Source organism: Cariama cristata, unplaced genomic scaffold (genome assembly GCF_000690535.1).
Source record: "Cariama cristata isolate BGI_N322 unplaced genomic scaffold, ASM69053v1 scaffold5095, whole genome shotgun sequence".
NCBI classification, from domain to species: Eukaryota; Metazoa; Chordata; class Aves; order Cariamiformes; family Cariamidae; genus Cariama; species Cariama cristata.
The window spans coordinates 133,307-156,980 of record NW_009618030.1 but is presented as its reverse complement, the minus strand read 5'-3'; the positions used below and the strand labels follow the sequence as shown (position 1 = coordinate 156,980).

At 41.6% G+C, this 23,674-nt stretch overlaps 1 protein-coding gene across 1 annotated transcript in view; it reads left to right on the top strand.

Annotated features, from left to right (window-relative positions):
• DAAM2 (dishevelled associated activator of morphogenesis 2) overlaps nt 1-23,674 on the top strand; it is a 179,171-nt gene that overhangs the window by 72,205 nt on the left and 83,292 nt on the right. Inside the window, exon 3 of the mRNA XM_009700695.1 lies at nt 11,377-11,466. Within this exon, the coding sequence (XP_009698997.1) occupies nt 11,377-11,466 (90 nt within the window). The remainder of the gene's footprint in view (nt 1-11,376; nt 11,467-23,674) is intronic.

Sequence of the window (23,674 nt, the reverse complement as noted above, 5' to 3'; positions counted from 1 at the left end):
GCATAGTTTCCAGGAGGATCTGCTCTATGATTTTGCTGGGCACGGAGGTGAGACTGACTGCCCTGTAGTTCCCTGCATCTTCATTTTTTCCCTTTTTGAAAATGCGGTTATGTTTCCCCTTTTCCAGTCAGTGGGAACTTCCCCTGACTGCCACAACTTCTCAAATATGATGGATAGTGGCTTAGCTACTTCATCTGCCAGTTCCCTCAGGACCCGTGGATGCATCTTGTCAGCTCCCATGGACTTGTGCACCTTCAGGTTCCTTACATGATCTTGAACCTGATCTTCTGCTACAGCGGGGAGCGTGCGAGTCTTCATTCTCCCAGTCCCTGACTTGGCCTTCTGCTACTTGGGCGGTGTGGCTGGAGCATTTACTGGTGAAGACCGAGGCAAAAAAGTCATCGAGTACCTCAGCTTTCTCCATATCCCAGGTGACTAGGTCTCCCCTTTCCTTCCAGAGAAGGCCCACATTTTCCCTGTCTTCCTTTTATCACTGACATACGTATGGAAGTTTTTCTTGTTGTACTTGATGTCCCTGGCCAGATTCAATTCTACCAGGGCTTTACCTTTCCTAACCCAATCCCTGGCTGTTCAGACAATTTCTCTCTATTCCTCCAGGCTACCTGTCCTTGCTTCCACCCTCTGTAGGCTTCCTTCTTGTGTTTGAGTTTCTCCAGGAGCTCCTTGTTCATCCATGCAGGCCTCCTGGCCTTTTTGTCTGGCTTACTTTTGGCTGGGATGCATTGCCCCTGAGGTTGAAGGAGGTGATTCTTCAATATTAACCTTGAATACTTATTGGGCCCCTCTTCCCTCCAGGGCTTTATCCCGTGGTATTCTACCAAGCAGCTCCCTGAAGAGACCAAAATCTGCTCTCCTGATATCCAGAGTAGTGAGCTTGATGTGTGCCCTCCTTGCTGCCCTAAGGATCTTGAACTCCACCATTTCGTGGTCACTGCAGCCAAGGCTGCCCTTGAGCTTCATATTCCCCACCAGCCCTCCTTGCTAGTGAGAACAAGGTCCAGCAGAGCACCTCTCCTCGTTGGCTCCTCTATCACTTAGAGAAGGAAGTTATCATCAGCACATTCCAAGAACCTCCTGGTTTGCTTAGGCCCTGCTGTGTTGTCCCTCCAACAGATATCAGAGTGGTTGAAGTCCCCCATGAGGACCAGGGCTTGTGAACCTGAGACTGCTCCTATCTGTCTATAGAAGGCCTCATTCTCTTGATTGTCCTGGTCAAGTGGCCTGTATCAAACCCTCACTGTAATGACTCTTGTCTCTGCCCTCCCTTTAATCCTCACCCATAAGCTCTGGTCAGCTCCTCATCCATTCCCAGGCAGAGCTCCACACCCCCACTCGCCAGCTGGTCATTGACGTTGACACAGAGGGCAACACCCCTTCCTTGTCTCCCCTGCCTGTCCTTCTAAAAGAGCCTGTATCTTTCCATTCCAACACTCCAGTCATTGGAGCCATCTCACCACGTCTCCATGAGGCCAGTAAGATGATAGCCCTGCAGGTATTCACATGTCTCTAATCCCTCATGTTTATTCCTCATTTGACATGCTTTTGCGTAGAGACATTTAAGTTGGGCCTCTAATGAAGCTGACTTACTGGCTTGAGTGGCTGGAATTCCTTTGTGGTGCTCTTCAGGTGTTCTCCTGCTGACCTGTGATCCCTCTCCAGGCTCTCAGCATCTGTTGATGGCACTGGCATCAAACTGGTAGGAGTGAGATGGATTGAGGTTCCCCTCCCCCAGCAACTTTAGTTTAAAGCTTTCCTCACCAGCTTGGCAAGCCTATGACCAAAAATATTCTTCCCCTTCTCTGATAGAAGGACCCCATCAGCCCCCAGCAGACCAGGTTTCTCAAAGTGACTCCCATGGTCTAAGTAACTGAACCCCTGGCTGTGGCACCAGTTCTATAACTGAGTCCCTTCCTGCTGCTCCCAGGGCTCTGTAACCCTTCTTGACACTCCTCAGGCTGCTCCTGGCAGTGTGCCTGGCACCCACAGGAAACAACAGCAGCAGATAATGGCCAGAGGGCTGTACGAGGCTTGGTAGTCTCTTGGTATGAACCTTGAGATGAATCCCCAGTAAGCATGACACCTCTCTAGAGAACACATTACTAGCCTGTAAATGTTGTGGATTTGTTAAAAGATCAGCTTAAAAGAAGATGGAGAAATTGTGTGAAAAAGGATGGGGTTCAATGGGGACAGTTAAAACACATTCCTTTTAGGAACAAGTCTGGTAATTCGGGATGGGAAGCAGCCATGTGGGTACACATCTTCAGAGAAGAAACTAGGGATTATAGTGGATCATGAGTGAACATAAGTTATGCAGGTTTTGAGGTTTTTATTTAAAAAAAAAAAAAAAAGTCATTGTCTTCATGGAGTATGTAGCTAGGAATGCAGTCTGGAAGATGCATGAAGTAATGTTTGCACTCAGCATTGATCAGGTCTCCTTTGGAACACTGTCCCCACTTTTGAACAGTGCACTTCAGGAAAGATGTACTTTGACCCCGGAGAGCCCGGAAGTCAATTAGAAGAGGAACGAGAGGTCCAGAGGACGTGACCTCTCAGAAAGACGGAAAGAGCTGGGCTCGTTTAGCCTCGAGAAAGACGGCTGGTGAGGGACTTTACAACAGCCTTTAACAGGCTTGAAAACTGTTATCAAGAGGAAGCAAAAAATCTGTTCACCATGCCTGTGGTTGATAGGGCCAGAAGTAATAGGCTTAAACTGCAGCAGCAGGGATTTAGATTAGACATGAGCCTGACTATTCAGTTTTCATCCCTCTCATTGAGTTCATTCCCATTCACTGACACGAACATGCAGCCCACCTTAACAGAAAAAGCAGTGATCACAGTCAACTGTTTCCATCATTGTCCTCATATGCCCACTCATATCTGTGGAGCGTCCCTCTTGCTCCACCCATATTGTAGCCCTACTTGTGAGACTGTATATCTAAGTCATGATCTGTCTCTCTCTAGACATCTGTGTGTATTGTTGCATAAACAGGTACTGACTGGTTTTCCTCATTCTTTCTCTTTCTGTTTGGCCCAGCAGATTGTTGTTTCATGCATGCAGTTTGCCTGCAAAGTGCAGAAAAATGAACAGCAGGTGCTGCTTCTATTGGCCTGTGAAAGGGGACTGCCACAGCAGGCCTTGCTGGTTGTATGTACTTGTATGCTGTCAAGTCACAGAGGGCTTTGAAGACTAGGACAGAGACAAGATTTAACTCTTCTCCAGGAGGCAAAGAAGCGATTAACCAATGATTAAGGAGGAAAAAAGTAAGCAGTGTAGTGGAGGGGTGTTTGGAGGTGAGGGTGGGGGATGTTAATTGGCTTTGTGAGACAAATTTCTCTACCAAAAAGCAGTGCCCTTGATGGATGAAGGTCTTACTCTACTGCTGAGACTTAAGAATGAGGAACTTCTGCGTTGGCAGGGTAGAATAAAAACACATAGTCTAGAATGTAAACATCAGGTGCTTTCTGTCTTGTACTGTTACGACTGAGAATCAAGAGATTTGGACCCCTGGTACTGAAGAGGTTTTAAAGCTGCAACTTTTTGAAAAAGCAAGAAAGAAAAAGAGTATAATGGGAATTACAACCTTTTGTTAGTCTGCTTTTCTGCTTTACAGTCAGATTTGTGGCAGTAGCTGAAATGTAAACATTGCTTCCTATGCCAGCAGGCTGTGTGAGCAACTCCCACGTGCACAGTTGTTTCATCACGCACAGATGTAATGATAAAACATTGTAGGTATGGGCAGATGTTGTATGGTATGTCTTGTGTATAGAGCTCTTGTGTACGTAAGGTGCGAGCAGCATACATAGCTGCACATACGCATACTATGTGTACACAAATGAATGGGAAACCCAATGATGTTTTGCAGTGATCTTATCAGTTGGGAAACTGGTCAAAAAGGTTATTCCCCAGCCTCATGCAGTGTGTGGTTTCTGTGTGCTTTACAAAGGCTCCTTTTAATTCCAAGGGTTAGGATGAGATGGAAGAGCTTGAGGGGAGGGAAGGGTTTGTTTGGGGGATTGTTTTGCTTTTTCTTCATGGGTTATCAGTGGACTCAAGATTAGCTATCAGGTGCCCAAGCAGGAACTTTTAACCAATGTGCTGTGCCTGGAGATGTGCTAGCTGTGTGGGTGGTAGTGCTGGTGCCTGTTGAAAAAGCATCTGCCGTCAAGTTCTGCAGTGAGTACAGCCATGCAGTTTTGCCAGGCACAGCCTTGAGAAGGTATGGATGGGAACTGGTTATTTAGAGAAGGAGGCTCTGTTTCACTTCTCTCAATGCCTGCCTCAATCACACTCCAGTGTTTGCAGTTGTGTACTGGGTAAAGCCTGTGAAATGTTTCTCTTTTTCAGAGAGCTCTGCTGAGCGGTACTTTTTGCACTGCTCATTGTTCCAGTTTGTACGTGGGTATAGGCAGTCTGTGCAGTCGAATAAACCTCATTCACTGACAGTTGGGACAGGCGGCCTTTCAGAATGCCTTCTCGACCTCCTCAGTATTGGAGATGTGCACTCTTCTAGCAGGCAGCCTCTTGCGTGTCAGCCTGGTGAGATGAATTGAACAAAGCAATGGAAGGAAAACTGTAGGGGAACAATCCTATACTGTCCCCTGGAGGTGGACACAGTGATTAAATAGGGAAGGTTTATCTCTTCTACTTGATGGATTCATAAGCTCTCTGCAGAGACTGAGATCTGAAGAAGATTGATTTTTTATTTTTTATTTTTTTTTATTTTTTTTTTAAATTCACTCACTGCAGTTATCTCTGAAGCAGCTTTTTGGACAGCTGCCTCTGGACCTGTGATGAGAGTGTTTCCACTCCTCCCTGACCTCCCTCGCTGGTGGGCAGAGACACAGCTCGTTTGGGAGCCACCAGACTAACTTGTTTGTTATTTGCCAAGAAAACTTGGCATAGGCAGCCTGAACTGAAAAATAAAGGTTCCTGTGACTGTTGTTAATATAAAAGTGTAGCTTTCAGGCAATATAAGTCACGTGTTAGCAATGTGGTCCTACTCAGTTCACTTGTTAAAGCTATAATAGTTATGCTGGATTGGATTCTCTATTGCAAAGGCTTGTAGCATGCTGCTGACAACCTCCTGCCTGACCTCTTTCCACTGCTTCCCCTTCTTCTACAGTCCCAGAAATGTCAGTACCATTTATCTCCTGTCAGTTTGAGTAGTACTTCAGCACTGATTAACCCACCATCAACTGTTCCCTCAAAGTGATTGCACATAAACATGAACCTTCTCTGTGGCCTGCCAGTGGATGCTGGACAGGATCCCATGGTGTGTCATAATCAGTGTTTACTTTGTATAAGATTTCAATAAATTCGTCCAGGGCATAAGGCCATCAGCTGTGCTATGCCACTTGGGAGCATCAGTGGAACTGGAATGTGGCCCTTCTGGGGACATGGTGACAGACATCTATATAAATGACCCTGGGGAAGCTGAGGCAAGGGAATTTATTACACAGGCAACAGTGTATTATGCTTCGTTTTCTAACTTGGGTGGGTTTGATGATGTTAAGAGACTGAGAGAGAATGATCCATGGGGTGGATAAGGGTGAGTGCATTTGTGCGTGACAGGAAAAAAGGGTCAAGCGGGAAAAAAAGATAGGTGTGTGCGAGAGAAAGCTAAAAAGAAGGAATGGGGATCTGAATAGGAAGCAATATAAGAGCAGTGCATTTAACTAAAAATCATACAGCGCAAGATCATAATGTAAAAATGAACATACCTTTAGAACCTAAATTTTTGAGGTGAGTATGCAAGCAAGTTACTCAAATAAAAAGTTTTCAAATTATGGAGGTTTTCTAGAGTGTGTAAAGGTATCCTGATGTAATTCCTACTTTCTCAGTTTTGTTCCCTATTGGGTGACTCACAAAGAACCATTAAGGATAATGCTGGTGTGACCGAGCAAAAGGAAAACTTTGGAGCTGTGCAAAAATATATTTGCAAATACCAATGCTATCCCCATCTTGAAAGGGACATTAACTCACCTGCATCACAGAATCAGCGACTTTTTTGAGGCAGAGAGTTGGGAAGTGTTTGACCATCTACAGAGTTTGCTCTGTGGCTTTATACTTGCAGTGCTTTTGCACAGCCCTCTGAAGCTTTTGGTGCTGATCACAGGTCAGATAACTGCCAGAACAAATGAGAATAGAAGTTCTTAAGTTTCCAATTTGAGTTTAACATGGGAGAGTAAAGTTTAACCTTTCTGGAGAGCTTTGCCAGTTTGTGCCATCTGAAGATTTGGTTCCTGTGGTGCCTGTTAATGCTGAGATCTGGCTGTCCTTTTGCTTGAGTACCCATCTGCTGCTAAAGAACCAAACAGTGCAATGGAGCTGTAATAAGACAGTCAAAATAAGTATCTCTGAACAGCAGAAGTGATGAAGCCTACTTGCCCATGTATTACATCTTAGTGTTGGATTCTGTGGTGTAAAATAAAGATTGATTTAGTGCTAAAGCTATTCCCTCTGGGGATGGTAAAAGGATTTCATTCCTTAATAGTTCTTTAATAACTGCCTGAATACATTTGTAAGCAGAAATAAACATTTAAAAAATAAGAATATGCTTTTAGACGTCATTAACTTCTCTCAGTCATAAAAAAAAACCCCTGCATTAAATATGAAACACAGGCCAGGGGTGGATGCTTATAGAAAGGATGTGCTTTCAAGATCATTGTACTTAAGACAGGCTGCAACCTCCACACAAAAATTGAAAGCGTAACTCAACTATCTGTAGCTGAAATTATAAGAAATTGATGAAACAAGACAGGTATCCAACTAAACATATGAAAATAAGTAAAATCTTCTCTCATGGCACAATGTGATATGCCCCTATTAGTCAAGTTATTACCTGCAGTAAACAAAACATATCGTGAGAATTCTGTACTTCATCATGCATTAAAGTTTTATGAAGACAAAACAAAACCAAATAAGAAACAACCAAAGAAAACCACCCTCAAAAAGAACCCCACCAGCCTCTGAAGGTTGGTTGGTTGTTTGGTTGTTTTGGGTTGTTGTTTTTTGTCTTTTATAAATGAAGCAGCTGTCTGATCTTAAGTCAGTGGGAAGCTCCCTGGTGACCAGGAAGTCTGGCAGCCAGTGGAACTGGGATGAGTAGAATGAGAAACTGGAACTGAGGAAATCTTCCATGAGTGTCCAGATATCCCTGGAGAACCAAGTCTGGGGCATTTGGTCTCCAGCGTTCTGACATGAAGCCAAGAGGTGCTGAAGCCCTGATAGTCTGTGTACTTATAGTCTTGAGGTTTTCATCCTACCCCTGCTGTGGCTTCATCAATATGTTGAAAAAGGGAAGTCTCATTGTGTCTTTGAGTATCTTACTATGTTTGCCTTTCAAACTATTTCAAGTTTTCCCCATTTAAATTCCAAAATTCCTATGGACTGTATAAGTCTTGCAAGGCCAGGTGGAGTAGACTGGTGAAGGAGCAGCTGTTCTATGACTTTCTCCCACCTTTCCACAGATGACTGAATGGTGCAGATGCAGTACAGGTTTTGGTACGGAGGTGTTGTTGGACATTAAAGGCTTTCCTTTAGAGAGGCAGGCATATTGGTAGGCATTAAAGGTTCTCCTTTCGTGGTTCTCTCTCCAAGTGAACCACTCTTCTGCGTTGTCAAAATACTACTTTTCTCTATATTAATTTAATTTCATGTCACTAGGAAAAGTGCTACCTAGTCTAGGAGAGAAATGCTTTTCTGTTCAGCTCTTCAAGGGCTTTGAGCGATATCAGTATCGTGCTGATGTCTACCCAGCATCAAATCCAGCTTTCACACTTTGATGAATGTTTCCCAAAACAAGGGACATAATGTGGTTTTAAATCCCACAAAGTACTGGTTTTATGTTTCCTACCCATTCCTCCTTCTTGTTCCCTTTCTTTCTCTCTGTCTCTTATTTCCTTGGGTTGCAGCCATTTTGAATGGAGGCCACCTTCCCTTTTGGCCTGAGAACTGGACTGGAAATATTTGAACCTCCAATCCAACTCCAATACATTTTAAATGTTATATCATTGAAATTCAATCCGTGTAAGTAAAAAAAAGAGCCCACATGAAAGTGAAATTAACCGAATGTATCCCTCTCTCAGTAAATAAAATAAAATAGGAAATAGGTAAAGGAGAGAAATGTAAGGAATATTAACTGGAGGTACTTTACATCTCCCTCAGGCCAGCCTGGCAAATGTCTTTTTAATCTGTGTTTCATGAGAACACTTGCAATTTCAAGTATTTTTAAGAGCCAGGAGGCTGAGCTCCATTGTGCAGGGTCATGCTGGCATGAATTGCTGGAACTGAGCCGCCTGTCCAAGGCATGGAAGAGGAGTTACTATATTTCTGTTGGGAAACTGGCACAGGTGATGGAGGAAGGTGTTTTCCCCACTTTGTTCTGACCGACCCTTTTTTCTTGCCCTTTGCATTTGCTCCTTGGGCGTTCGGTCGTGTCGGCTTCCTTGGCCTGGCTCCATCCCCAGTCTTGATGACTACATTCAGAGTTTGTAGTTCTTCCTCTTTCCTGCCAACCTTTGCAGTTCCTTTCTCTTTCAATACCTGCTTGCTGTCACTGAGCTAACTCTAGGGTCTGAATTTCTACATACTTACAGATATGCCTCTGTCGTTGGGTCAGAATGACCTATTCATGGACCAAATTACCCTTCTGATTAATGTTATAGGTAGAGGGGGGCATGTAGGCTTCTTCAGTTCATCCCACTCTTTTCTTCCTCTCAGTGAAGGAGCACACGTGCTGAGGACTAACCTCAGGGTGTTGAAGAGTACGACTGCTGCTTTGCATTCTGCAGAATGTGTCTTTTTCACTGCTGTGTATTCATGCTTGCTACCTGCCCATCTGACCTGGGGGTTAGAACCCAGCATTTTGCCTCCTAACAAAGACAAACACTAGCTGTTTCATAGGAAGGTTAATCCATCCTCTGTGTGCCATTTTCCAGTCAGGTGTGTTTGGGTTTGCCTCTGATGACCACATTATGCCTGAAACCCTGAGCAGTTTCCATGTTACTATGTTACCTGAGTTAATGTGATGACTTCTAATATTCCTCTGGCTTAATCTATGCTCCTGAGTCACAGTAAAGTAGGATCTAGAATCACTTTGCTCTCATTGGATCTTCCATCCTTTCAAATTACCTTTTTAGGCTTCTGTCCTGAAAAAAATGTTGTGCTAGCAGGATGCAAAATTACATGACTGGAAGTTGCAAATTCTTATTGCCCCATTGAAGGCAGAGTGCTCTTTATGTCCCTGGTGGTGCCAGTGTCCAGGGCAGTGTCTAGAAGCTGCTGTCGGCATCCTGCCCTCTGGGTGGTTTTAGTCAATAGGAGCGTTCTTTTGATGAAATGGTTGTCTTGAACAATATGGGTTGAGATCATCATTCCGTTTTGTGCACAGCTTCTGGGAAGAGCTTTTGCTGCTTGTCTGATCTGCCACCAGGCTCCAGAAAGAGCAATAGAGATTAGAAAATCAAGTTAGTTGCTCTTTATTGAGAAAAAAAAAAAAAAAAGGCACTAAAATCATTAAGCAGTTCTATAAAACAATCACAATTTTTCTAAGAATTTAGCTGAGCCCAGCCAGCTCATTTCAGATGTGTATTCTGGCCTCTTTGGTGGTTCTTCCAAACCTGGCATTTCTGATTCCCTGTCTGCCCCTCCTTTCCCTCCCACATGCTTGACCTCCAACAACATTCCTTCGCTTGTCTTAAGACCTTACATGTCGTTTCACTCTCCCTCTCCTCCCAAGAATGTGATCCTGGCCTGAGCTTTCTAATTGTGTGTAGCAAGGATAAAACTCCTTGCCTTGCTTGGCTGCCCCCTTGTTTGGAAACTCACCCTAAACATTTCCACATGGTTTGCACTCTTTTTACACAGCTAAAATTTTCTGGGTTTTTTTTTGCCTTTAAACTTTTTCTTGTTTAAAAAAACCCTCCAGCTTCTTCTACCTTGGGCTGCTGGCACTGACCTTGCCTTGTTACTGTTTGCATTTCTTTTGTACCTTTTTGCAGCTGAAATCTCTATGGGCTTTTAAATCTGTCAGCAGCCGCTACCAGGCTCAGTGTGCAATTTAGCTCACTGTTTTCACAAGTTTCCCAGCCGTGAATGCTTTCCAAATGAGCCATTGTTGGGCTGAGTTAAAGAGGTATTGTCTCTGCTTGGGCTAGGTTAGTGTGGGTGCCAGAATCTGCATGTGCAGCATTCTTAGTGCTGCAGTGTCTTCTTGATATTGGACCCTAGGACACTTCTTTCACCAAACACTTTCAAATATACAGGAAAAAGAAAGCCCTGCCAAAACTGATTCATTGAAACATTATTGGAAGCTTGTCTTTATGTTACTGAAACTCTCATTTAGACATTGTCTGTCCCTGCTCATGCAGGCTGCTTGCTATGAAGACCGCTCTTATTTCTTGAATTCCTGTTAGCACTTGAAACTGGCAGTTGTGATTGGAGCCCTGTTCTGGTCAGTGCCAAATAAACACAGAGCAAGTAGCAGTCCCTGCTTTGATGATTTTAGAGACACGTCGTATCAGAAGAGAGTCTATTGTTATCTGCCTTTTACAGAAGAGAAACCGAAGCTGACAAATTCAGCGGTGTATCCAGAGGGAGCTTGTGACAGACTTGGGAGTCAGTTCTAGATCACAGTGTTATCACTCGTTTTACACATGTAAGGTTGGCTAGGCTCTAAAAAGGTGTATTCCACTGAACTCACTTTTCTTAACAGAGACTGAATTTGCTGGTCTGTTCAACCTGATGTGACGCTGTGTGGAGATATGTCCTTTATGTCTGAAACGCTGGTTGTCTTTTCCGGGGACTGTGTGGTTCAGAGGACAAACATCTGGACAAACATTTCAACTTGTAGGTTGCTGTTGACATGTCTGCCACTAGACAACTGTCTCGTGACCTTTGTTTAAAAGATACAGTGATTTCACCATTCTCCTCCTATGGAAGACCAGGTTGGTACTGCAAGCCAGGAAAAAGGTGTATTGAATTTTCAGCCTTTCTCTAAGAGTCGTGAGGAGTGTCCATGTCACATAAACCAGTCCTTTGAGTTTTTTACTTCATGGCTTTCATGTGATCTTCCCATCCTTGACTAATCATTAGTAATGGAAGTTTGATACGGGTGTTATTCAGGCTGCCTCTCTTCATAGATTCTGCTCTGACAGGGAGAACTTACAGTAGCAAGGTAAAAATTATGAAACTAATAATCTTTGGAATCTTTGGGAGTTACTAAGTCCTCTGCCTTTTGATTGAAGGCTAGTCAACATACCTGGTCCAGATTCCTCTCAACCTATTAGAAGTTACTAATGCAGCAGCTGACTCATTTTTTTTTTTTTTTCCTGTTTCTTTTTCACAATCTCCAGGATGAATTGGATCTCACAGACAAGAACAGAGAGGCTATGTTTGCACTTCCTCCAGAGAAGAAATGGCAGATTTACTGCAGCAAAAAGAAGGTACTACTGTTGCCCTGATTGAAGCAGCTCACCAATAAATTCTGTCTGCATGTACATAATTCTGCATGATATAATTCTGGATTTGAGCTACATGTTTATCTACTGTTTACTCAAGCACACAATTAAGTGACGTAAGGATTTTTATCAGCATGAATATGGCACAACTTTCTTATAAGTAGTGTATGCATGTGTGATTTCTGAAGAGAATGTTAACAAGTTAAAATCATACGTTATCCCATTTTGAATCTTTCACATGTTTGGTTATGAGTTCGTTTTTTTTTTCTTTGAGCTGGAAGAAAAGCTATCATGGAAATATTTTAAGGAATTTTTAAAAACTTTTGTAGGTTGCTTAGAATAGACAATGTATTACTGAAATCTTTCAGGATGTCTTAAAATATCTGTAAAGTATATAATAATAGCGATGTCTCAAAACTTGGTAGTTCAAGGTCTTCCAGAGCTTGTCGGAAATGTTCTGTGTTACACTGGAAAGTGAAGAAAACCTACTCCTATCAATTTCTATGTAACGCTTCTCCATTCAAGGTCTTCAAATTTCTGAAAAACTGTTGAAAGGGGCAGTAAATCAGAGGCTGGTGTATCACAGTGGGTATTTTGTCACTGGCAGGGTGATGGCCAGGTGAATTGACAAGTTGTATCACCGTTGTGAAATTTGTAAAAGAGGAATTCCTGCAGGAGTGGTGTGGTAGAAAAGTTTTGCTGCTCTAGGAAGGAAACAGACAGTCAGAAAAAAAGATAGCCCCAATAGCATGTATTCATTAACAATAAATATCAGGGGAAAACAGCGTGGTGTTTGTTGGTTACTTTCATTTCCCAAATGTGCAAGCCATGCTATGAGAACATCAGTCTTTATATGTAAGTCCGCATAACGGAAGCTGAAAGAGGACGTTCGGATTTCAGTACTGAAGATGGCAGGTTGAAACCCTGATGATGGTCCTTCTGAGGTTGTGTTTGCTGCCCTCCTTTCCTCGGGGGCTGAGGAGGGAGAGAAATTAGCTTTCTTACTATGTAGTTAAAGAAAACCTCAGTCAAACCAATCAGATGGATACTTTGCATGTGTGTTGCTTTTGGTTGAAATGCATCACCCAGGCAAGTTAATAGCAACAAATTAGTTACAGTGCCTCTGAGCTAGCAATAATTCAGGAAGTGCGTAAGAGCAGTCTAGGCTCAGTTCTCTTTCGTGCTCTCTCCATTCTTCTTCCTGCTGGTCCACAGAGCTTGCAAGTGAAGGGAAGGTGCAGGCTGCTGTGATTAATGTCTGCTTTACATTTTTTGCCGGCTGGCTCAGCAGGCTTTTTCAGCTCTGGTGGGAGAGGATCTATTTGTAGCCATCTTAAAGAACCACACATTCCACCTCCCGGACCAGTCAGCCTTGGCAGAAAGATTCAGACTTTAATGTATTTAATATGTTGGTTGGATTCACTGGGTTACTTTTTTTTTTTTTTCTTAAGAAAAAAAAAAAAAAAAAAAAAAGTAGTGGATTTGATATAAGAATCTTGAAGACCTCCAGAATTAAAGAAGCTGCATACTGGAAAATCTTTATAATACATTCAGAGTGCAACCTCAGTTAGCTGAACTTCAGCTATCCAAAATGATGTACTAACTGGAACAGGATACTGTTGCCAGATGTCTATTCTTTACATTGTAGATACTTTCAATTACTTGAAACCTTAACTGTCCAATGTTATTCACTGTTTCCCTCACAGGCAGTCAGATGATCAGTGATGACATAGCACTCTCGCAAGCTCACTACCTAATCCACCTATCATCGGTGTTTTACAGTGACAGAGAAGCTTGTTGCAGGCTTCCCTTTAGAGGAAAGCTGCCTTTTCCCTGAAGAATTTGTAATCTAATTTTAGCCACAAAGGGTCCAATTCCTCACTTGGCAGAACGCTGTCAGCCATCCAGGACAAACCCACGGAGAGCTCTGTCTTGCTGAGGTTGGGTTCTTTGAGTTTCCTGGGCAGCGAGGGCTCTACGCTTTGTAATATGGCAAGTGAAAACAGTATGAACTACAAGATCGAGAAATGCAGGTTGAGGCAACTGTTCACAATCATCTCAGATGCCTTTTCTAGTCTAAAAGTAACAGAAGGTCAGAGCTTCCTGGTTTGCTCCAAAGATGGCGAGATTAGTGGACTGTCTTAAGTAAACAAATGTCACTTGCAAAAACGAAGATTGGTCATTGTAGGCACACTGTCCATTTACCTTGGCAGTCAGACTTTGGATATGATCGTCTACGGTACTTGTTCCCAGTGTGGTAGCAGAAAGTCACTATTGTATCAAAAAACTCATTCCACCTGATTCTGATACCAAGCCTTTCTGAAGAAACAGGGGAAGACATGTACATCTGTGCATTTAAGGTTGTATTCCAGGGGCACAGCTTGCCAGATGACATTCCATGGTACTCAAAGGAGATTCAGTTCTGGATTGAAATGTCATGGTTATGGGTGACATCTACAGAGCAGCGTTCACACAGGGTTATACAGCCATGCTTGCTTTGGCAACTTTTGACCATTCTAGGTTCGTATCTGAAACCATTAGTACTAAAAACAAATCAGCAATGATTTGATCTAAAAGAGTAGCTTCAGCTAGCAGCTCTAGTAAGTGCTTCATTTGTGGAGTAGCTATTTGCAAGGAATAAAGGCAGCTGTACTGGAAAACGTGAATGTGTTCTCAGTCTCAACTGTCCTCTACCTTGCAGTTAATCAGCACAGAGTGGACAGTGAGAGATGTAGTTGTCTTAATTTGCATCAGAAGAATCATTAATCGGTCACCACTGATGGCACCCTGACCCTCTACCCAAAACACCAATATTCCATGTTTTAGATTGCGTCTTTCTCTGTAGTATGAACTTCCCCTGATACCATATTGAGTTTTAAGTAAAGCCATATGTAGTCAGAATGCAAATGATGACATCCTCCCCGCAGTTCAGGTACTTTATTCTGGTTTTGTTCAGGATAATCTTCATATCTCGCCATCAGCTGAAATTTAGACTTACATAAAACACACAATCTGCTTCTGTAATTCCCTCCTGTAAAATTTTCTCTAGATTTCCTACTAGTTATACGCTTTGGAGGAATTGCATCAAGCACTAGACCGTGCTTTCAGATGTATTTATTTGTAAATTTCTGAAGTCAAGGTTTAGAAAATTTTGTTATTAGGTACTGTTTTACCAGGAGCTGATATTAAAGTACATAATCTCATTAAATACTGATCAAATAGTGATATGGAAAAAAAAAAAGTTGTCAACTCAATTATTTCACCTGTAAATGAGCTCATATGGGGAACCCAAAAAGGATAGAAAATGGAGGTATTGCTTCAGCAGACATTGCTTTGGATGTAGTGTGTGTTTCTAAGAACGAGACTTCATTGTGCAGGTAATAGCTTATTGCCTTCTGTACAATCCTACGAGCTCTTACTTATTACTATTGGAAAGCGAGTCAAGTTGTTTTCTTTTTATGGCCTTTCCTACCTCCAGAGACTAATTTGTAAGCCTTCAGTCAAGCAGATTTTAGTAGGAAGTACACATATTTTGCAGACTTAAACAAGTTTAGGGTTTTTTTTTAACTTCTGTGTTTCTCTGAGGGGAAAATTGGTAGCCAATCTCTTTCCAAAGGACAGTCAAACTGGACTAGCTGTATCATATGGCTTCTCTCCAAACAAACAAAAAAAAACGTCAAAAATCTCGATCCTAATAACTATGTCGAGCTCTCCTAGATACTTTGGGGTTATTTTGTACTCTTCTGACTTTAGTTGTACCCTAGAATAGCTGCTTTGAGTTGATTGTGCTTTACCTAATCAAGTGAGATTATTCAAACCCAAACAGTGAAGCAATAATCAGCACACTGCAACTTTCTGGAAAGAGGCATTTGTGGCATCTGAAAAAAGAGTTCATGCTTATAATCCTTAAATTGATTATACTTTTTCTATTATGGGAAACAGATCTAGAGAAAGGCTTCTCCACAATGGCAAAATAGGCTTTAAAAATTCTGAGGAAAATGTATCTGAGCCATACACTGCAACAGCCAATATGCAGAAAGGAGAATTTGCTTATCATTCCATCCCCTGCAATTATTTTATTAATATCTGTCAATTGCATTTTTCATCTAGCTGATGAATTAAAAAAAAAACCTAGTAAACCGAATATGAGAATAGGAGCCAGGAAAACTACTTGCTTCTAAAAGTCTTTGACCTAAATTGTTGCATAATGTCAAAGAACTTGTCATTATTATGTTCATATATAAATACATTTCTCGCTATCTGAAAGAAAGAGTAGCAAAGTTAAGAAACGTTGTGGCAATGTTCTGGCCACGCTATCATCTCACAGCTTTTCCCTGCGCTATATACACATGCCTTGGCTGCACACAACTTTCCTTTTCCCCTTTTCTTTTTCCTAGCTATAATCTTAAAAATCTGAGTGTATTTTCAGTTTAAGTGCTGTTCATCCTTTTTCCTTGCTGCACCTGTCTGTCTTCAAAGGTGTTCTTGTAGAAATGGATTTTGTGGTGAAGTCTCCAGATTTGAGGGAGCTCACAGCAAGGAGCAGGAAGGATGGAGCAGAAGGCACTTTGTGCATTACACAATCACTAAGGAGTCCAAGTCCTTTGGACTGAGATCAGTGCTGAAACCAGTGAAGCTGCCATCCAGGTGTAGAGGGCCCCAGAAACCCTTCTAGAAAAAGCTTACACCTCTACCACAAAGAAATGGCAGATACTGCTGCATCACCTTGTGTTCAGTTCCCTTTTCCTAACATTACGACTGCAACCAGCCCTGCATTAGGCTTCAGAATGCCCTGAGGAATCCTAGCCTTAGCCACACTTTAACTTTTAGTAGTTTTACTGCCATCTTTTTTTACCATTTGCAGCTCAATTTCACAAACTCCCACTTTGGTCCCATGCTGGCCGCTTAATGTTAATGAAGATAATGTCTACAGGTCAGGTCTTGTTTTTTTTTCTTTCTTTCACAGTTTCTCTTTGAACTTTGCCCATGAGGTTTGCATTGTCAGCAAGATGTCACCATAAAAAGTATCGCTTGATATTGTGCAGCTGCATATAGAGTAAGATACCTCTGTCCTCCGCCCCCATGCCCATGCTCGCCTTCAGACTCTTGCAGAGCTCTAGGCAAAATTTCCAATCCAAAACCAGGCTGTATTACTGCTACAAAGCCTGTTTGAAACCCAGCTACAGTTCCAGCTTCCAGAGGGTGCAATTCACCCTATAGCTTGGATTAATCTTCCTGTTAAATCTATAAATATAAAAATTAATTCATATGTATAATATAAATTTATATATATGTGTGTCTGTGTGTATATAAAAAACATACATGAAATCTGCTGGAGGAATCTAAGCTGCTTTTGTAGCTTTTAATATGATTACCTTAGCCTACCAGGGATGAAGCAGAAGAAGGATGCAGATATAAAACCTGGAGCCCTCCTTGCCTTTGAGGAAAACTTTCTGAAATGAGTCAAAGTTCCTGCACCTGCTGTTTGTTCTTGGGTTGTTCTGTTCTGTGTTTTTGCACAGTGAATTGTAGTTTCAGCTTGAATAAGATGGAGAGGCAGTTATTTCTCAGCTAAAGTGAACTGGCAGGGTTTTTCTTCCAAAACCCTGAGGTCTTTTCTTTGCATTTAAGGCTTCATATGGAGGTTCTAGGAGCAGGAGGCTGCATTACATCTGTTATATTTAGATTAAGAGTTCTACAATTCTAGCTGTCGGAAAGTGTTAATTTCTTCAGGTTCCTACTTTAAAGTAGGAGATATCCATGGAGATATTCAGAGGAAGATAGATATTCCCTAAAGAAGAGAGAAAATGGATCTTCATCTGGTCTCATTTAGTGATACAATAAAGCAGATGAAGATCACACCATTGTGTTGTCTGAGTGTGGGGTTTTGGTTTTGTATTGTCTGATCTGAGCTATGAAAGCCCTTTGGGGTTCATCTTTTCTGTATGAAGAGTGCCAAGCACGTGGTTGTCTCATAATAAATGGAGTGGGTGGTTTGAAGTTGTATTGTTTTCAATTCTGTCTTCTTGCAGTATTTTTTCCTCTTTGAAATACTCTTAGAGTCTGCTATTGATTTGGAATATTAAACTGTTTTGGTTATGGATTTATAGCTATAAGGAGGATTTAATGTGTCTCTTATAAGTTCCCTTCTTTAGAGTTGTTCCACACGCTGTATCTGGGAGCAGCAGACATGAACACACAAGATGATTTGCTGCAGTATTTGAGAAGCCATTTGTAAGGAGTCCCAGTCTGATGAGGCTTGGATGTGACTTCATGAGAGTTTTTCTCCCAGCTTTGCATGAAGTATTTAGGAGGAGTGTGGGAGTGTGTGTGCGTGTGTGGGTGCTTCTACTCCCTCTTCCCCTGGGAAGTCTGAAGAACACACAGTAACCCTCCCAGCACATGTGATATAGCCTAGAAGTAAAAGCATTTGATAGACAGTAGGAGGCTGAAGAAGCTGTGTGGGACCTGGAGTGCTCAGTGCAATCGTATTGCTGGCTAAACTAGGAGTGTCTCTGATGATCACAGGGCAAAGCCCACCCAAAGCCACATTGGAGCTGGAGAATTAGACTTTATCTGAAGTCTTTGGTGCACTAGAAAATTGTTCTCTTCCTACCAGTGCTTTAGAAGTTAGTGGCAGTTCAGCTCTTCAGTCAACATTTTAATTTAACTCAGTATTCAAACCTTGACAATGACCTGAACAATCTGTTCTAATTTTGAAATTAGCTCTGCTTTGAGCAGGTCACTTCTGCCTGAGGCCTCTTCCATTTTAAATTGTTTTGCGATTCTCTGAACTGACCATAAATCAAACTAGGAAAGCAGCTGTACGACCCTAGAAAGAAAGGGAGCAACAGCAAGGCCATGTGCAACCTACTGTCTCCTGTATTATTGCTAAGAGACCAGCTCCTTGAAATAGGCTGTAGCAGAAGATGTTATTTGGTCCCTCCCAGTGCCTGGAATCCATGGGTGCTTTTGGTCTGAGTGACTGCATGACTTCCTTAGCTCAGGATACTGCTGGTGAAACAGCCTGAATGTGGAGTTTCTCAAACAAATTCTCTGAAAATAGACTTGCTTTCAGTTAGCCTATGGCTCAGTAGAAATCTCATAACACTGGTAAATCACAGTGGGAGGATGTTGCCCTTTGTAAACTGTGGCATTCCTTCAGCTGAATGTTTGGAAAATGCCAGCAACTGAGGAGTTAACTTGCTTTTTTCCCACCAGTGTCTGTTCCTTTTTCTGTTAACAGAATGACTTCATGCTCAGATGCTTGGGATGATTTGTTAGCTTGATGCTGACATTGGGTCGTTCCAGTATCTTTAGTCTAGGTACGGAAGAAAGTCATATGGCTTCAAAAATTACTCTGTTACAAATGCAAGTAGGCTTTAGAGCAGTAAATTCAGAAACTCTGGCCTAAGACGAGCACAGGACATAATGGGAAACAACAAAATGCACCAAAAGTGTCACTAATACAGCAAATGCACACATTTCCTGATTAGTGGTGTACTTGGGTCTTTTCAGTGTGAAAAAGCTGTTTGATTAATGGCACCTCTTAATGTGTGTCGTAGGCTGAAGTAATAGCTCCCAAATTTAGGCAACATGGTTAATACAGTGCAAAATAAAGCCTAAACCAATATGCATTTCCATCTACATAATTTAATGCAGAGAATGTGTTCTCACTGGAAGAATAAAACTTGAGATTCATATAAGACACCATCTCATTCTTTTATAGTTCCATATAATGAATTTAGGCTTTTTTCTCATCTCACATAAGTATGAATTTGTTGATGTTGACCCCAATATTCCTTGTGTAGATCAGCATACCTGAGAAGAAATATTGGCCATTTTGTATGGTTTATCATTAAGTTCCTATAACTGTGTCTTCATGGGTTTTTTCCCCTTGATATTTTCCCTTCTATAGTAAGTACCCTGAAGGGGTTACTTTGAGAAACAATATAGTAGGTTAATGATGTGAGACACTCCTCTTAATTTTATTTTTTTTTTCCTGGAGCCACTCTTGTAGTGGTTTAAAGGATGCATTTGGTGTCAAGGAGGCAAAAATGCTTGCACAATTCAGCTGATATACCATTATTACAGCTTGGAATTGTGATACCTCGAAGACCGCATTGTAGCAGACGTAAGAGAAGATAAGGAGTTTTTCCAAACTGTTCATTTTACTTGGTTTATGGTTTCCATGCTGCAATGCTAACAGTTATAGACATTTATTTATCCTGGTATAAGAGGTTATTTTGGGTCAAGGCCTTGAAATTATATATTTATTTATGTATAATCAAAAAGTGTTCTCTTCCCCACCCCCCCATGGGAACAGCATGGAATATTTTTAGTTTCTTCCTCCCTCTCCGTCTCTTTCTCCAACAAGAAAGGTTAGTTGTTGCTTAGAAAATGCCTTCCCAGCTCTTTTGTTCAGACTGCTGAAGACATAAATGCCATAAACTTGCCATGGTATTTGCTGTAGATATTCTGACTATGTAGAATTTGGATGTCCATCTTGCAGTTCTGCATTTTTCAGGTGTGCTACTAGTGCTGCCGTTGAAGTTAGCACTCAACACTTCTCAAAAATCAGGCTCAAAATAGTCCTGAGTTTATACAGTGATAGTTGGAAAATTGTCATCATCATGCCTAATACTGTGTTTCTCATTTGGCTTGCATTCTGTGGGAGTTTGGGAGAGCTCAGTGGGAGCAGATTTGACCCTACCATGGAAAAAAAAAAAAAGAAAAAAAAAAAAACACAAACATTTATCCAGCTGTCATCCTACTAAAATGGTGCAATTTGCTGTACTTCAGAACAAAAATAATGGTAAGCAATGCAATTCCGCTGCATGGGAAGTACATGTAAATGCTGATTGTGTGATTTAGTTACTGCCACTGGATTATGTTCTGTCCTTGTCTGTCCTCTTGCAAAAGTCCTAGGTCTCCACAATCCAAATGAGTCAGTCCTGCTGATGGTATGCAATAAAAATAATATATACCATGCACAATGCAGTTCTCACCATTCAGATTAGCCTTAGGTGGATAAGCAAGAGCAAAGAATATATAAATAACTAGCATATTCCTTTGACACATGAGAAGCAGATTTGACTCAGACCAGGGCTCACTCTTCTCTGTATTCCAAATTTCACTGAATGCTCACCAGCCTTTCAAAAGCCAGTCAATACTGAGCAGGAAGAATTGCTGAATTCCCTGTCTTTTCAGTTGAAAGTTTAGAAAAAGGCAGAGTAAAGAATTGTTGCCAGGATCTAGTGACAGGCATGAAGAGAAAGAAAGAAATTTCATTCTACTGCTCTGGAGAATTGTTTAATTTTCATTACAGTTTCAGCTACACACCTGAATCAAGGTGAAAATCACGTTGTCTTCCATGATATCCAGTCATCTGTGGAAAGGCAGCTGGCAACCTAAACATTTTGCAGATGTAACAGGCAAGAGAAATGAAGGCTGGGAGAAAGGAAACAGTTTTACGTGAGTTTATGGAAAGGGGGGAGACAGACAAAGCAAGTGAATGATATGCTCAAATATTGGGTTAGCAACTTAAAAGCCATGGGCCTCTCAGTCGATATTTATTCCATTTGTTCATCTGTCCAACAGCTCCTAGCTTTACTGTTTTTTCAATAGTGGCTGGGGGTAAATGGGAGAGACAAATAGAAGATACGTGGCTGCTTTGACCATCCAGCTATCATCACTCTTAGTAAAGGGCCCAGAGCAGAAGTGAAGTGGAGCAAGCAGCAGTGATACTGGCAAAACAGACAGTGGACATGTTGTGCACAGTGAAGAGCAACCTTTTAGAGTCTGGCATTAACAAATTCTGTGTGTGCTCCCTGAAGGACTTGTCCTAGGTATCTGTGCTGACCCTCGGTAGGTGTGTCCTAGGTAGTTCTGTGTGTCTTTGAGCACGGTTAGGGACATTTCATTCCGATCATCAAGCAACATGCAGGGTGATTGTCATGAATAGTAGGTGACTTCATTTTATTTAGAAAAGATTGTAAGCGGTTGCTTACTGGAGATAAAGGACAAAAAGATAAACTTGCAGTGCAGGTATGTGGCAGACAGGAGGCTCAGTTAATGAAGGCTGGGCTCTTCTGTGGCTTTTCACATTGCCTAAAGAATGCCAGGAGGAGAAGGAAAGGAAGTGAGGAAGGAGACAGTCCAAATGACATAAGTACTAGCGGGGTAGGGATACAGTTGAAAGCAGTGCTGTTGGAAAGGGAGCTAGGTAAGCTGGGTGGGTGAGGAAAAAGTCCCTTTCTGTATCCACAGCATGTTGACTGTAAGCTGAGCAGGGTTAATGCTAGAATGGAAATGTACACACAATAGTTTTACGTAACACACAGTAAAAAGTAGTAGGGACAATGCAGAGCTTGGACGTTAATGAAACAATAGAGTATGTCCCGCTGCTGCTGCTTAGGAGTTGTTGGGATACTGACAGGTGGTTGGCTTCACCTGCCACAGGAATTACTGCAGAACCTTGACCTTGACCTCAAGCTTGCCGCAGGTTTGTGGGAACAGAGCTGTGGTTCAGGACTACAATCTAAGTCCGCAGCCATGCACCTGGAGAGCAGGCTGTGTCCATGAGAAACGTTTTGTTTTCTCCTGAAGACCTCCTGAGTAGAATGATCATGAACTGACCTCCTGACTGATAGGATCCTCCATAGTGGACATTTCCCTTCACCTCCAAAAGAAGTACACAAAATGGGATGAGGGAAGGTAGGGTCCTGAGAACTTCTTCATTGGAAGTACAGGGAATTCATTAATTGCCTTATTTGGCAGCTAGTTATTTAGATTATACACTTCTCAACTGCAAAATATCAGTTGATAGATTTGGGGCTTGTGAAAACTAGAGCATATAAGAGGTTTTAAACATGAGTATGGACTTCAGCTAATAAGACAGAATGATCTTTAGGCAGCCACAGAGTCAGGAGAACATGTCTAGCAAGAGATCATCTTCCATGACAAAGGTTAAACATTCAGCAGAAGAACAATGTGTAATACCGGTAGGCTTCAATTTGGCAAGTAAGCTTTGTCCTGAGGGCTGAAGGTGCACGATTATTCAGTGTGGCCTCAGCTGTACATTTAAATAGTTCTGTAAATACAGGGACAAGTTGTCCTCTCGGTCACTGCACTATACCCATAAATTAATGCCTGGTGATGATGGGATCCTCATCCTACAGCAGGACTAAATATGTTTGAAGAGGGACAAGCACACTTGTATGATCTGTAAATAATAAGAGGAGGCTGATGCAATCAGTACTGGCAGCAAATTTACATTTGTCTGTATTGAGAACAATGATAAAAAGCCAACAGAAGAGGAAAGAGAAGAAAGACTCTTAAAACTAAAAGTGTACTATGCAACCCTGCTATAATTTAAAGTTCCTTAAAATGTGATTCTCTCCATCAGTAATCTTTAGTAAGTCTTATGCCAGACATGTTTATTGTAAAACTTAAGCTTGGTTTAAACACTACAATTATACAGTTCATTAAAATCAGTGGTTGAGACTTCTGAGGTTTCAGAAAAAATTAATTCTTATCTTCAGCTCATACCATTGCACCAACAATCTTTCTGCCTGCCAGGTATGGCATTCCAGCCCATTTTCAGTGAGAAACTATGTATCTCTGTGTGTTTATGCAATGGATTTGGCATGTTTTCTGGAAGATAAGAAATCTCCATTAGACTGATACTAATTAGAAGTAATTAATTCGAAGTGGTTTTGAGTGTTAGATGAGGTTGGAAATGAGACATCGTGTGTATACAATGTACAGCTTCTAGAGTTGCTATATCTATGGGTGCTTGGGAAGCAAAAAAAGTAATGGATGGAATAAGCAGTTCAAAACAAAGCAGATATTTAAGTTTATTGGAAAATTTTTCAGCTGTGGTAGGGCAAACCATCTTTTAAAAATGACTGATAGTCCTTCTTAATTTCTAAAGGCCGATAAAGTTCACAGCATTGAAGCTTCTCTCAGTATTATGAAAAGATTTCTAAGAAGGACTCCTCATCCTTCATAAATGTGTCCCTTTTTCACTTCTATGCTTTTAGACTTTATTATATTTTGTGGCAGTGAGTTCCACAAGACATTTTGTGATATAAATAATAATATGAAGCCTTTGATTCTTCCTTTGAAAGGCTGGTTAGTAACCATCATAAGGGGTCATTATTAGGTCTGTCAAGTCAATCCAAGCAGGACT